Source organism: Ornithodoros turicata, chromosome 7 (assembly GCF_037126465.1).
Source record: "Ornithodoros turicata isolate Travis chromosome 7, ASM3712646v1, whole genome shotgun sequence".
In the NCBI taxonomy this organism is placed as follows: domain Eukaryota; kingdom Metazoa; phylum Arthropoda; class Arachnida; order Ixodida; family Argasidae; genus Ornithodoros; species Ornithodoros turicata.
In genome coordinates this window covers 51625077-51637874 of record NC_088207.1, presented here as the reverse complement: position 1 = coordinate 51637874, position 12798 = coordinate 51625077, and the positions used below count along the sequence as shown (strand labels likewise).

At 46.6% G+C, this 12798-nt stretch overlaps 1 protein-coding gene and 1 long non-coding RNA gene across 2 annotated transcripts; both read right to left on the bottom strand.

Annotated features, from left to right (window-relative positions):
* Positions 1-1998: 1998 nt before the first annotated feature.
* Positions 1999-9448, bottom strand: LOC135400638 (lactosylceramide 4-alpha-galactosyltransferase-like). Its single transcript, XM_064632469.1, has 2 exons — positions 8913-9448; positions 1999-2867 (listed from the first exon to the last, which is right to left on the bottom strand). The coding sequence occupies exons 1-2, from the start codon at positions 9446-9448 to the stop codon at positions 2519-2521; spliced, it is 885 nt and encodes a 294-aa protein (XP_064488539.1). The 3' UTR covers positions 1999-2518.
* Positions 9449-10846: 1398 nt separating this feature from the next.
* On the bottom strand, positions 10847-12168 carry LOC135400041 (uncharacterized). Its single transcript, XR_010424496.1, has 3 exons — positions 11820-12168; positions 11145-11239; positions 10847-10910 (listed from the first exon to the last, which is right to left on the bottom strand). It is a non-coding gene; the product is annotated as an uncharacterized LOC135400041 (long non-coding RNA).
* Positions 12169-12798: the final 630 nt, after the last annotated feature.

Sequence of the window (12798 nt, the reverse complement as noted above, 5' to 3'; positions counted from 1 at the left end):
GTTACCGCCCACAGTTTCTTGATAAAAAAAAAGAAAGAAAAAAAAACAATTCAGTGCAAAGGTTCATAAGCAAGAGCCAGTTCCCAGGCAGCACAATGTACTGAAAGTCGAGTGCAATAGGGGTGGACGGGTGGGTGGAAGGCCTTGAACGCAATCGTGAAGCTAAAGAACATTGATAAGACACGTACCGTCCACCCCTATTGCTCTCGACTTTCAGTACATTGTGCTGCTTGGGTTTCTGAGATTTCCTCCTGTTTCTCTCTCTCTAAACCTTTATTTGAACCTTTTTCTTCAGCATGCCTTGACATTACAGTGAAAGGGAAGCTCCAATCAGAACAGATGCCCCGCTCTTGCGTCTTCGTTGGCCAGATCGGTTGGTGCTCCTCACCGGCAAGTCAGCATTCGTGTACTGAAGAAGAGCGTTAGCAAAGGCCGACATTGACTTGAACACCCATATTTGATGAACAACCACAAGCGAAAACAGGGAGTGAACGTCAACAAAGAGGATACTCGTGTTGTCGGAAAAGACCTAATTATAGCCTCTTCTCCAGCTAATATTGCGTGTCTCGGCATCGATGTAGACTTCGTGAACAGGTAATTCTTAGGGGCCTCGTGTTTGACGTGGTGTTCAAGACAAACTCCCCGGAGGCAATGAACGAAAGTAGTTTATATCTACGATTGGGCCGCTGGGACAGTGTATGAGATAGCGGAGTTCCTTGTAGCGTCCTATTGGAGAGAACGGCGCGTGCGGTTCGTTGTTGTTGAGCTAGTGAGTCTGTTTAGCTTTCAGGGTTCTTTCTTAGTGCATACGTCTGTTAGCAAGCGGGCTACGCGCACGACGGAGGTGCGTTGCCGGGGGGGGGGGGGGGGAGGGGGGGTTGCACGATCTACACGTGGCTGATTACATTTGGCTCAAGTCTCCTGTGGAACAACTTTTACACCAACTGCAACCCACGTCAAATCGGGCAACATTAGCGTTTTCCCAAGCGTTTTCTTCTTCGCGCTCATCAGCACAGCCAGCATTACTCCCTTTGTCGATCAATTTCATGCTGCCTCTATTTGCCTGCCGGAGGGGATTTGATAAATATGTCGCGGGACACTGAACTACTTAGTAATATACTGTTTATTGCGTTCTGCTGGTCTATATGTGCAGCAGTTTGAAGAAATCTAACAGAGAAACATACACAGTGTTCCCGTGGACGCCGCCAGTAGTTTTTTCCAGGGAGGGGGCAGAGCAGAATATTTGGGGGGGGGGGGCATGACGACGCCTATGGACGCCGCCATATTGAAAGCGCAGCGCCATCTGGCCGGGGGAGCACGTTGAAAACTGTTTGCCGCCCGAGCCAGACAGACGTGTCGTGTGCTTCCTCCCTGGTATTGCATTACTCCTTTCTGCCTTGGGCGGCAAACAGTGACCCGGTGGCCTCAGAAGCGCTGGGGGTGAGGCTGGGTGGAAAACGGTGTTACACTACCATAGTTATACACCGCTCCCAAACTGAGCAAAACGGAAACTGAAAAGCGGTGTCACGTGCACGAGTTGGTTACGTCGAACTACTTTGTAGGTACCACTAGCATCCCTACGCTGTGCCGATGAGAGCCAATTAACAAGCTAGAAACGGCCGTCTCCCTTCAAATCGGCGTTCTTCGCCGTGGAAAGTAGTGCATGCCTGCTCTTCGTTTTCAGGGCGAGAGCCGTACTAGTATTTTGAAGCGTGGGCAAGCATTGCGCTTGTCCCATCCTATAGTTGGCAATATATCAACGTACTGCCGGTTGTTCAAGTCCACCTGCAGTGTTATCATCGTTCAACACCTGCTTCAAGAGTTTCCTATGAGATGATGCAGTTCCAGTGCAGGTAACCATTCCCAAAGGTCGTCCTACCATGTCGAATAGAATGTGGTCAGAAGAATATAGGTCTGCGATGGTAACTCAGTGGAATGTCTACAGATTACTACTGCAAACGTTACCAAAAGTTATTGTTCCATTCAACATCATCATCACTGCTGAAAGGCCGTTGAGACGCTTTATTACAGAATAAATCGCTAAACACACGTGGAAAATATAAGGAGACTGTTATGATGAACTGCTTCTTGCTCCGGAAAACAAGAGAATACAAAACGAATAGCCTGAGTAAAATGCAACTTTTACGCCGAACGGTGTTGACATCAGCGCACGTAGACAACTTGTGATACCAAGAATTACGGAGACCTTCTGCACATGTGTACTGAAGGCATCCACGAGTCGCAGGTATACTCGTTGAAGCGAACGTTGCCAAACTTGAGTTACTCCGAACAAAGTACCGTGCAATGAGAATGTCATCTCTTAGGGCCTTAACGTGACCATGTCACGCAGTCATAGGGTGTCATACGGATGGTTGATTGATTGATTAATTGATTTGATTTTATACCCGACGGACGGTTAGCCTTATAAGGCCAGACGGGTCCATACGGTTGATAGACCGTATAAAGCTATCACTCTGATTTTGGTAATGGCTAAGTCGCACACGGTTCCATTAATCCTTCAAACTTGCCCCTGATGCTTCGCGAACCGATATGTCGCAGGACACGAAAACCGGGAAAGCACATCGTACGCTGAGCTCAGCCCTATGCTGAGTCTCTTCGTCTTGCTGGAAGAATTCCAAAAATGCACCGTGTAGCTGCCGTATGTCGCATTGAGAACACGGGACAAGTCTTCAGGCCGAAACAGTGCTTCCCACTCGGTTTGACGGACGGGATAGAACGCCTTATCCGGCAGAACAGTCACACCACTGCAGTTGACGTAGGGCTCGCTCCGAAGCGCGGTCTCTGAGCAGTACTTGAGGAGGACGCGTTCCAGGAGTCTCGGTCCGTTGTAGGCCCACAATGTAGGCCTGCAAAGAAAGAGGGCGAGAACATAAGAGCTCAGAATGTGGCAGTCGTCGAGAAAGGTAGGATGTGGCGGAAGCCAATGCTATAATTGTTACACAGGTCAAGTGCGCTAACCGACTACAACCATATCGGCATTACACTTACCGGGCAACTTGCCATGGGACACCGAAGAAGGAAGGGCACAAAGTTTGCGACAGCGGATCTGATGAACATGAGGACTACTGTCACAGTTAAATTACAGTTACTTTCCTTCGTGTTCGAGAACATAAATTGTGTGACGGCACTTGAAAAATGCACCAGCAGTAGGACAGGTTCGAACCCACACCATCTGGTTGCCGGGATTACCATGAGTAGCTAGCGTGGTGTAATAGGGTTCCCCGAGAACGACGCCATTGTCACCTGATCTGTCCTCTGGTGGGCAACACAAAAACACGTGGTCATAAACGCTATAACATGCGAATAGTTCCAGGGGTGACCGGCACCCACCACTGTGGCGCTGCTGTCTCGGCAATGTTTCCATAACACGAGAAGCTCTATTGGTAGCATCTTTGACCGGCTATCAGAGGATGTGGGTTCGAGTCAGCTACCGGTGTCTTTTCTTCAACTGCCATCATTCAGTTGAAGTACGAAACTGGCCGTTGTGAGGCTCGTGTTGTCTTTGTCCTTCTATGTTGAACAGCCTCACCCACTACTATGACACGAGAACAAAAGTTTGAGGAATGCGCATGGAGAAGGCTGGATGATTCGCTACAAGATAAGGGTCGCCCGAAAGCTGAACTGTCCGACTTGCAGCACCGGAGAACGCGGAACACCTACTGGTGTACAGTGTAGTGGTGTTCAACTTAAGAAGGAAAATAAATCTAGTCCGTCAACTACATGCGCCGCTGGAGATAAGGAGGCGCATAGCGCGCTAGGAGAGATACTGCAGCGCCACCACGCAGCGTATAGTGTCATGTGGCCGGTCTTGAGAGCCAATACGGAAGCGGAGTGAGTATGATAGATTATGTTATCTAGCGGATGAACGAGCGTGACATCTCTGTGTCCAGCCATCCTACACTGAACGTGGCGGAAAAGACGAGTAGATGTCAGACGGCGGCGAGAGCACTCCACAAAACCGTACAGTGCTTCCTCACGGACAATGTGGCTACGAAGCCCTGCCCTGACAGCTGAAATATAGCTACGCGTTCGAGGTCTGGCAACTGAAAGCCAGACTGCAACGATGGGTTCCAATTTGAAGATATCTTTCCGTACATAATAAAGTCAATTGTTTACGCTGGGTGCGCGGAACAGGCAACGGTTCTAAGAACTGTACGGTGGCCCAAGCGACTGTCGACAGCTGAAATATTTTCATTAATCTGCGCCACAGCAAAAGCGGAACGTGACAACGACTGAAACAGTGCCTAAAAATACGTTGCGCTACCTACTGATGGTGATAGTGGCACGAAACAAATAAAGCAGACGCTGCTGTTTTCCACCTCCTTTTCTGGAGACGACGCTGTGCGTACTGTGCGGGTGTTCAGAGGTTCATATTATTATGATATATGAGAAAACTCATGACGACCTATGAAATTTGATGCCAATACACACACACACACATATATATGTATATAATGCAGAAAAAAGAAGCCATTCCAGACTAGACGTGTTTGAAATTCAAAGTTACAGATTAAGATGGCTTCTATGGCTGCACGCAGAGAAACAGATACTCATGGAACGATGCGACAACACCAGAGGACACGTGTTTCGCCGTGTTTGCGGCTCGTCAGCTCTGGGTAGCTGCGCATAGTTCGGAATTGGCAAACCAGGGGTCGCTCAGCGAGCGATATACATCTGGGAGGGTGACTGAGCACTCCTCAATGCCACAGTGCAAGCCAGTGAACTATAATGAGGGGAAAAAAAGCCATTAAAGAAGGCTTCTATGGCTGCACGCGCTTCTATGGCTTCTATCGCTCGCTGGGCGACCCCTGATTTGCCAATTCCGAACGATGCGCAGCTACCCAGAGCTGACGAGCCGCAAACACGGCGAAACACGTGTCCTCTGGTGCTGTCGCATCGTTCCATGAGTATCTGTTTCTCTGCGTGCAGCCATAGAAGCCATCTAAAGGAAGTAACAGAAGAGGGTTTATTAAAACTTAAAAGGCTATAAAGGGAGGTGATGTCTACGTTACGGCGGAAGCTCCGCCTTCTTCGGGACGAAATAATTAGTGGCCACATTTAGCTTTTTCGGGATTTGGGATTCAGAATTTCGGGACCATTTCCCGAAGAAGGTGGAGCTTCCGCAGTAGCGTAGACATCACCCCTAACTTTTATAGCTTTTAAGTTTTAATAAACTCCTTTTTGTTACTTCCCCTACTTTCGTCTTCTGTCTCCCATTTATCCCATATAGTATAAAGCGCGCATAATTTTCACAAGTGAGCCTGATGCTCCTGGAGGGGGGCATGACCCTCCTTGCCCCCCTCTCCGTACGCCCATGGATAGGGCCACGTAAAGACACGGTATGGAGTTTTGATTTATGCAGCGTTAATTAGGTGAATCAACCTGTATGTAAAACAAAGTGAGAAAACATCTGGATGCCCGAATTAAAGCCAGACGTGCGTTCTAATGATCAAAGAGGCACCAGAGCATACTGCACACCGAAAGCGATGCTCTGCGTTCCCTCGTTCTATGCAAACAAGCGTGTTGTGCTAATGGCCGGGATAGCGCAATGGCGCAATCGAGAGTGCATCGCGCAGCTAATCCTCGGCCGTTCGTACTCACACGTCACTATGGCAACGTCATTACACAAGTTAGCCGTGGTCGGACGTCGGAACCGTTCGCGTCTGTGCGTTGATTGCCAGTCTGTTCCGGCATTCATAATTACTGTAGGCGCTAATAACAGCTGCGAACGAGGTGCTAATAACAACTGTCGTGGAAACTCAGTCGACCCATTTGACCCACGTAGTCACGAGGAAGGAGGAGCCCGCACTTTATACAAAATAAGCTCGTTTGATAAATTGAATCCGACGGGGAACGGTCTATACCAGCGCGAAAGCGAGATATAAACAAGGTCACGTGGCTTCAAATTCGCGCTCTTTCGTTTCTCCAGGTTCCCGATGGAGGGCGCGATCTTCGTGAGGAGGAACGGAGAGTCCCCGTTCGAGTGAGATTATTTGTTGACATCTGGACCAGAGCTGTACGTAAAACGTTACTATTGGTAACTAAGTAACGACCAAGGTCCTTTGCAAAAAATGCAACTAGTAACGTACTTATGGCGAATTCGGGTGGTCATTTCGGAGCAACTTTTTTTGCCAGATCTCGAGCAGTCATGTTCGCTTGGTCAAAATGAAGCAAATCTCGCATGTTCGCCTGGCGCTTTCCGGGCGCTCGGAATTTGCTAGCTAGCACTTTTTTTGCCCGGTCTCAAAACGATCGAGCAGCAGATTGCTCAACTGTATCCGGTGTCATCACATCCGCACTGCAACGGTGGCGAGTGCCCTCATTGGCCCGCATGTTGAAATCACGTGGTTTAGCAGACGACAGAACTCGAAGACTTGCGACCGCGACGCCCCTAGCGTGATCCAAGTACCTAAAACCGCTAGATTCCTAGCAATCATGTTCGGGTGGCAACGGTCACGTGATCCAGCTCGGTCGCCGACCTAGCAATTTCCGAGCGCTCCGCCGTTTTGCTACGAAATGACCACCCGAATTCGCTATCAGTTAGAAAAAAAAAAAAAAAAAAGAAACGGTAACGCGTTATTGCAAGGTACTCGTTCCTTTTTCTTCTTCTTCTTCTTACTACCATCAACCACGGCTGCGAGCACTTTTCCCGTCATTAGCGGCCACCATTCCACGCCGTTGATGCGTGAGGTTGATGCGCGAGGCTTGGACTAGAGCCCTGCGTGGATGAGATTTTTGGCATCCGCATCCGACCCGCATCCGCCCACACGTTATCCGCATCCATACCCGCAGCATACACAACCGTTTACATCCGCATCCAATCCGCTGAGCAAAACGAAACATCCGCATCCGATCCGCAAAATCCGCACGTTTCGAAGGACGTGTAAAGACCGCCGGAAGCATGTTGGTATAATTTCGGATGCCTCCATGCTGTCACGGAAGGACTCACGACGACGAGCAAAGGTTCAACAAACGCGAAATGGAGAGACTTCTGGAACGCGTGGAACGCTACCTCGCTGGTGCTCGCGTGGTTCGAGACTCCTCCTTGCTGCAGCTGTCATTCCGCGTTTCAAGGTTTCCTGGCTGACCGACACTTCCCGCCGAGAGATTGTACCTGAGATGCTAAAAAAAAGACCTGAGCGACGTCAGCACGCCAGCAACGGGGAGACCAACGACCACACCGAGCTCCAACACAGGCGACTTCCTCGCATTCACGCGTCAGAGTCGTATGAATAAAACCAGAGTTCGAGGGAACTCGTTACTGTAACTAAGTTCCTGTTTTTGTTTTGTTTTTTTGTAACGTGTAACTTAATTCGGTACTTTTGCCCCGTGGTAACTTTCAGAGGAACTCGTTTCTTTTTCAGGTAACTTTGCCAAAGTAACTTAAGCTAAGTTCCAAGTTACTTTTCGTTGACTTTTCACTCATGTCCACTTATTTTCTTGTTTTCTCTCCCTTTCTTTCATGGCATTTTATCCCACAGAACGTGATACTCAATCAATGAGAGTATTATATTCGGGAAGTAAGAACCGCTGCCATAGAAATGAAGCTGAACCATTGTGCGCCCACAGGGACTAAGATGCAAAGCGCTTGAATTGTTTGACATAAAACGAAAACGATCCAAGCGTGTTGAACTCTTCCGCAGGCAACTCAACGTAGAACTCAACTGCTCAAGCGCTCCACTTGTGCACTGCTATTTTGTGTCCGAAGTAACTTGGAAGTAACTCCTTCTTTTTTTTTTTTCAAGAAACTCTGTGACTGTGAGTTACATTTCAGGCTGAGGAACTTCGTTATTACCTGCATTTTTCACACGGTAACTTAACTCGTAACGAGTTCTTTTTGACGGGTAGCTTCTCAAATCTCAAGCTATGATTGAAACTGCTGAAGACTCCGAGCTCAAGATGCCAGCTTCGAGTACCAGTTGCTATTGAAATGCAATTCATGGATGACGTGAGGAAAATAAAGCAAATGTTGCAAATGTAACGTATAAAAGTAACCATTTAATTCCGAGTAACGAGAACGCGTTCCTTTTATTTCTTAGTAACGAGTAACGTACTTAGTTACTTTTTTTCAGAAGGAACGAGTAACGTACTCAGTTACTTTTTTTTGGGTAACGTGTACAGCTCTGAACTAGAGGTACCTGGTGCGTGGGTGTGACGTCGTGTTCATAATTGTTATTAGGCAATACATGTCGTTCCAGCGAAGGCAGACGTCACAGTCCACGAGTTAGATGTTAAACTGCGTGGGTGAATCCCACTTTTAGGCAACCATTTCATAATCACCGCCTCATCTGAAAAAACTCGAAACCGCACGAACATCTCATTATAATGCTGAAAGTGTGTTTCGAACACGAAGCACAAATCAGTTTGCTGCTTATAACGGGGGCCGTTACAATTTCAGTGTCCAGTATACCTGGAATTTTTTAAATAAAGCGTCTATAAACTGCTCTAATTTATAACATTCTTTGTAGTGTACTGATTTCCTCTTCAACTAGCAGGATAAGCGCTGTTCATCGCCGAAAATTCACCATGTTATAAGCCAGAACACTTGCATCTCACTAGTGTTCCAGACGTAACATGAACCAGCTCCCGTGGGATATAGTGGTTAGGATGATGGCTTTCCACGCCGAGACTGGGAGGTGACACGGGTTCGAATCCTGTCACCGGCTGTGCTGTCTGAGGTTTTCCCTGGGTTTTCCGAAGACTTTCCAGACGAATGTCGGGGCACTGTTCCCCCTGAAGTCGGCCCAGGACGCATACTAACTCCCCTGTCCCCCACTCCATCCTGCTGTCCTGTCTCCATCTGTCCTCATCTGTACGCCGCACATAGCCACAGTTGCTTCGCGGTGCTAACACGAAAAGAAAAAAAAAAGACGTAACATGGACCTACTTACTTGTAAGACACAGAAAATTCCTTCATGCAGTCCAGAAGAAATGGATGTCCCTTGTCGAACACCATGACAGTATTCCCCACAGCAGGGAACAACTCCCTCGCCACACTGTTCTTCAGTGTGCTCATGTCCTCAAGTACCACGACGTCCAAATCGGCATAAGCACCTCCAAACTTCCACAGCACCACCAATCTGAGAGCATCGCTCAGGTGATTGACACGGAATGGACTTCTTCGCCACGGTCCGTTCTCGTGCCATGACTCCAAGACGGTGCCCCGGAAGAGGTCCTCGAAGGGCGCAGAATGTTGCTGGAAATTCGGTATCTGTGTGAGGACGTCCAGCAACTTGCACCTCCAGGTCATTCGTTTCGCAGTAAGAAAAACGATGTTCGTGGCCGGGTTACGCAGAGCAGCAGACTCTATGGCGCACGACTGCCTCGCATTGATGCAGGTGGAACCGGCTGTCTCCAAGAAGAAAATGTTGTCCGTGGTTTCGTTGAAATGCTTTCTTCTGGGTTTCGTGGTACGCTGCTCCGGCATGATTCCTTTAAAATGTTATTAGAGGGAGAAATTAGTTAGAGATGTGTTATGTTTGCGGAGTCTACTTTGTAGCAAAAAAAAAAAAAAGAAAAAAAACGCAGCATCGCGTTTAGAAATATTAGTTTTACTTCGTATTATGATACCGTCGTCAACAATTTTTTTACTTCCAAAAGTCCCTGGGAAAGAGGTTAATTGGATTCAATTCAATTTTATTGACATGGGAGGAATGGGGTTACAGGCAAAAAGAAAGAACGACAATTAATAAAGTCAAATTCACACAATTCAACACACAAATTCAAAATAACTAAACAATACACAAGCAAGAAAAAGATAGGGGAAAACGCATGGTCACGAAGAAGTGTTAAACCCAATTTCAAAACCTGGGAGGGTCTGTAATTTTTCCAAGATTAGATGGAAGGTTGTTCCACTCGATGGATGTTCTTTCTTTTTGTTTTTGTTTTTCTTCTGTGTTAACGCCGCGAAGCAAACTCGATGAATGTGATGTGAATAATGAAATCGAGAAGGAACAGTTGTTGCATTTAAAACGGGCCCCTTTAAATTCGTTGTATAGGCAGGATGAACTATACTACGGGGCGGTGGTGGTGGGATGTGTGTACTATTTTTGTATGAATTTTTGATTGGTGTTACGCAATAATTGATGGTAATATAACGCAATTAAGTAGTGAAAAGGGAGAGCTGCAGGGTGGTTCAACGTTAGTACGTTTTTTTTTAAGAACAGTACCTATTTCCACAGGCCTATAGGGATGGGAAAAGTCATAAAATATACAGCTATCAGCAAAATTACCAAAATTCAGCCTGAGTCGCACTTATTTACCTCTTTACGTATGTTTCCATACGGTGACCCGCTTGCGCATTCTCAGGCCAAAGCTCGAATCAGCAATGCTAAAAGCTGTCTATTTTCATATGGGCAATCGGTGTGCTTTCTGTATACAGGCTGTACAATCGAACCTTTGAGGTGCGAAAGGCATCATGGGACTGGCCCACCCAGTGCAGGTCGCACCGACTCAAGAAGCCAAACACCTCCGTTACATCGAACATTGACTCTCTAGCCTGCAGAGAGGTGCACAGGTACAAACCTAAATTAACTTCGTCATTTCACTTTAATAACCCGTCCATTTAAGTATCCGTAAGAATCGTAAGAATTTTTGAAAAGGTTATCGGGTCGTCGTTGGTCACCACTAATCCCGTTCAACCGTTTCACGAGCACGAAAGAAGAATGTATCAACGGCATTCCAACTGCTAAGTATATCACTTTTTGAGTCTACGCCGGAGTTAGGGAAAAGGCAGTGAGTCAACAAGGAAGAGCCGGAATACCTCGAAGCAGATGTCACACAATATAGACTCGAGCTTCCAAAAGAGCAAAGTATTTGCCACAAACCTTGGAATTTATATTTGCAGGCTGTTATTGCGAACTCATATTTATCGAAGACAGCACAGAAGACTGCAAGAGAGAAAAAACAAAACAAAACAAAACAAAACAATAAAGCCATTGTAAGGTTTCATTCCATGACGATTAAAAATCGGGCGGTTCGGTAGTTCATACTCGAAATTGATCACTGAAAAAGAAAAAGACAGCCCAAAGCCGAGGAGGCGAAAGGAGAGGAGGAGAGCAAAGCTAAAAGGACGACACAATACTGCAAGGTTTCGTATAACGTGCTCGATTAAGAAGACTTACAGATGATCATGCACCCTATGGCACATAGCAGGCCTCCTCTTACTGTGAAGGTCTTCAACGTTGCCGGCTTGCTGATCGTCAGATGCCCGTCCATTCTTTTTCAAATACAAATAAGTACGGACAAATTTAATGAAGCACTTTAGAAAATGCATACAGCCTGCGTTGCTCAACTCAGAGGAATCCGCCTTTGCGTACGGAGAGGATAGCGTTACGCGCGCACTATGCGCACTACGCGAAGCTCTCTTTCTGTTGTGGGTGTGCGCACAACCATCATCGCTATCCCTTCCGGACGCAAAGGGGATAACGTACGATGCGCTAACACTCTCTGTATTGACCAGGACACGACGCAAAAGAGGAACAGAGGCCATTGCAAACGATATCTTGCATATGATTAATGAAAAAGAAGAGTACAATGACTCTGAGGAAGATGGTGATTGTGTCACTTCTGACAAAGTCGGAGCCACAGTCTCTGGGTTAATGTTGCCCACCTAAGTGTTGTTTACCGTGCACCGAAACTGCTACACTGTTGAGAGATGAACATATTCCAAGCCCTATTTATTTTATTTATTTATTTTCTTCTCACTAATCTACCAACTATCCAACTACGACCACTGCGAAATAAATAGAGGTTGGGTAAATAAAATATGGGCGCAATACACAACTTACTGCACTCACCGTCTGTGACTTCGTGCTCCGAATCGTTAACAAGCCGCCATGAAACTCGGCACCACGTAGCAGACGACAGACCAGGTAGCAGACACACTGCCGTCACGTGACATTTAGGATGTTTAGGAAGTAGCCAGGATGTCCCTCACAACATTATAACGGCACCAACTTGGCTTTGTTTCGATGACAGCATATGAGTTTCCGGTCTTTTCGCGTACGTCGTTCCTTTGTCGTGTTACACGCGTCCACTTGTGTGCGGACACTTAAAGGATAATGCGATGCAAAAGGGGAAACATGATACAAATTGTACGCGTGGCGTTGAATGGTTGCGCCGTCCGGCTTTTGATAGTGAAGTGCCAGTAAGGCTATTTACGGCTTCTATTCAACAGCCACGTGTTTGTGTGCGAGAACACGTTGAGCCGTGAGGGGGGGGGGGGGGGGGGGGTGGAGATATATTTATTAGACGAAAAGAAAAAAAACGGGGGAAAGGTCAGCCAAACGAGACGTCGGCTTGTTATTCCAGAAATAAATAAAGAAACAAAGAAAATTAAGAAATAATAAATAAGTAAAAAGAAAAGAATTAAAGAGAGAAAGAAATAAATAAATAAAGAAAATTATGAAATAGGAAATAAACAAAAAGAAAAAGAATTAGGAAATAAAGAATAAACTAACAAATGATGAAAGAAGGATGAGGTAGATTAAAGACAAAGATGACAAAAAAAGATGACTAACAAACGGTGAAAGAATGATGAGATGGATCACAGAAGATGACTTTAAAAGGAAAGCATGAGGTTAATGCGTTGAGGGCAGTGATGGCTTAAGTGTGGCTTGTTCTCATTAGCAAATGTCTGTGGTATCGTGGCCGATTCTATTTCCGCCTGTCGGAAACGACTTTTTAGAGATCACGTTGGAATGAAACAGTAAGCATCTTCAAAACGGCTTGCTGGTTCGAAAGACTAGCAAAGGTTAAAAAGCTGGCAGCCGTAAA

Bases quoted from the DNA above. Each gene is read 5' to 3' on its own strand.
- LOC135400638 (XM_064632469.1), bottom strand. From the start codon at position 9,448: ATGCCGGAGCAGCGTACCACGAAACCCAGAAGAAAGCATTTCAACGAA. The intron at 2,868-8,912 runs GTAAGTAGGTCC...CTTTCTTTGCAG, and splicing joins GAATTTTCTGTGTCTTACAA to GCCTACATTGTGGGCCTACA.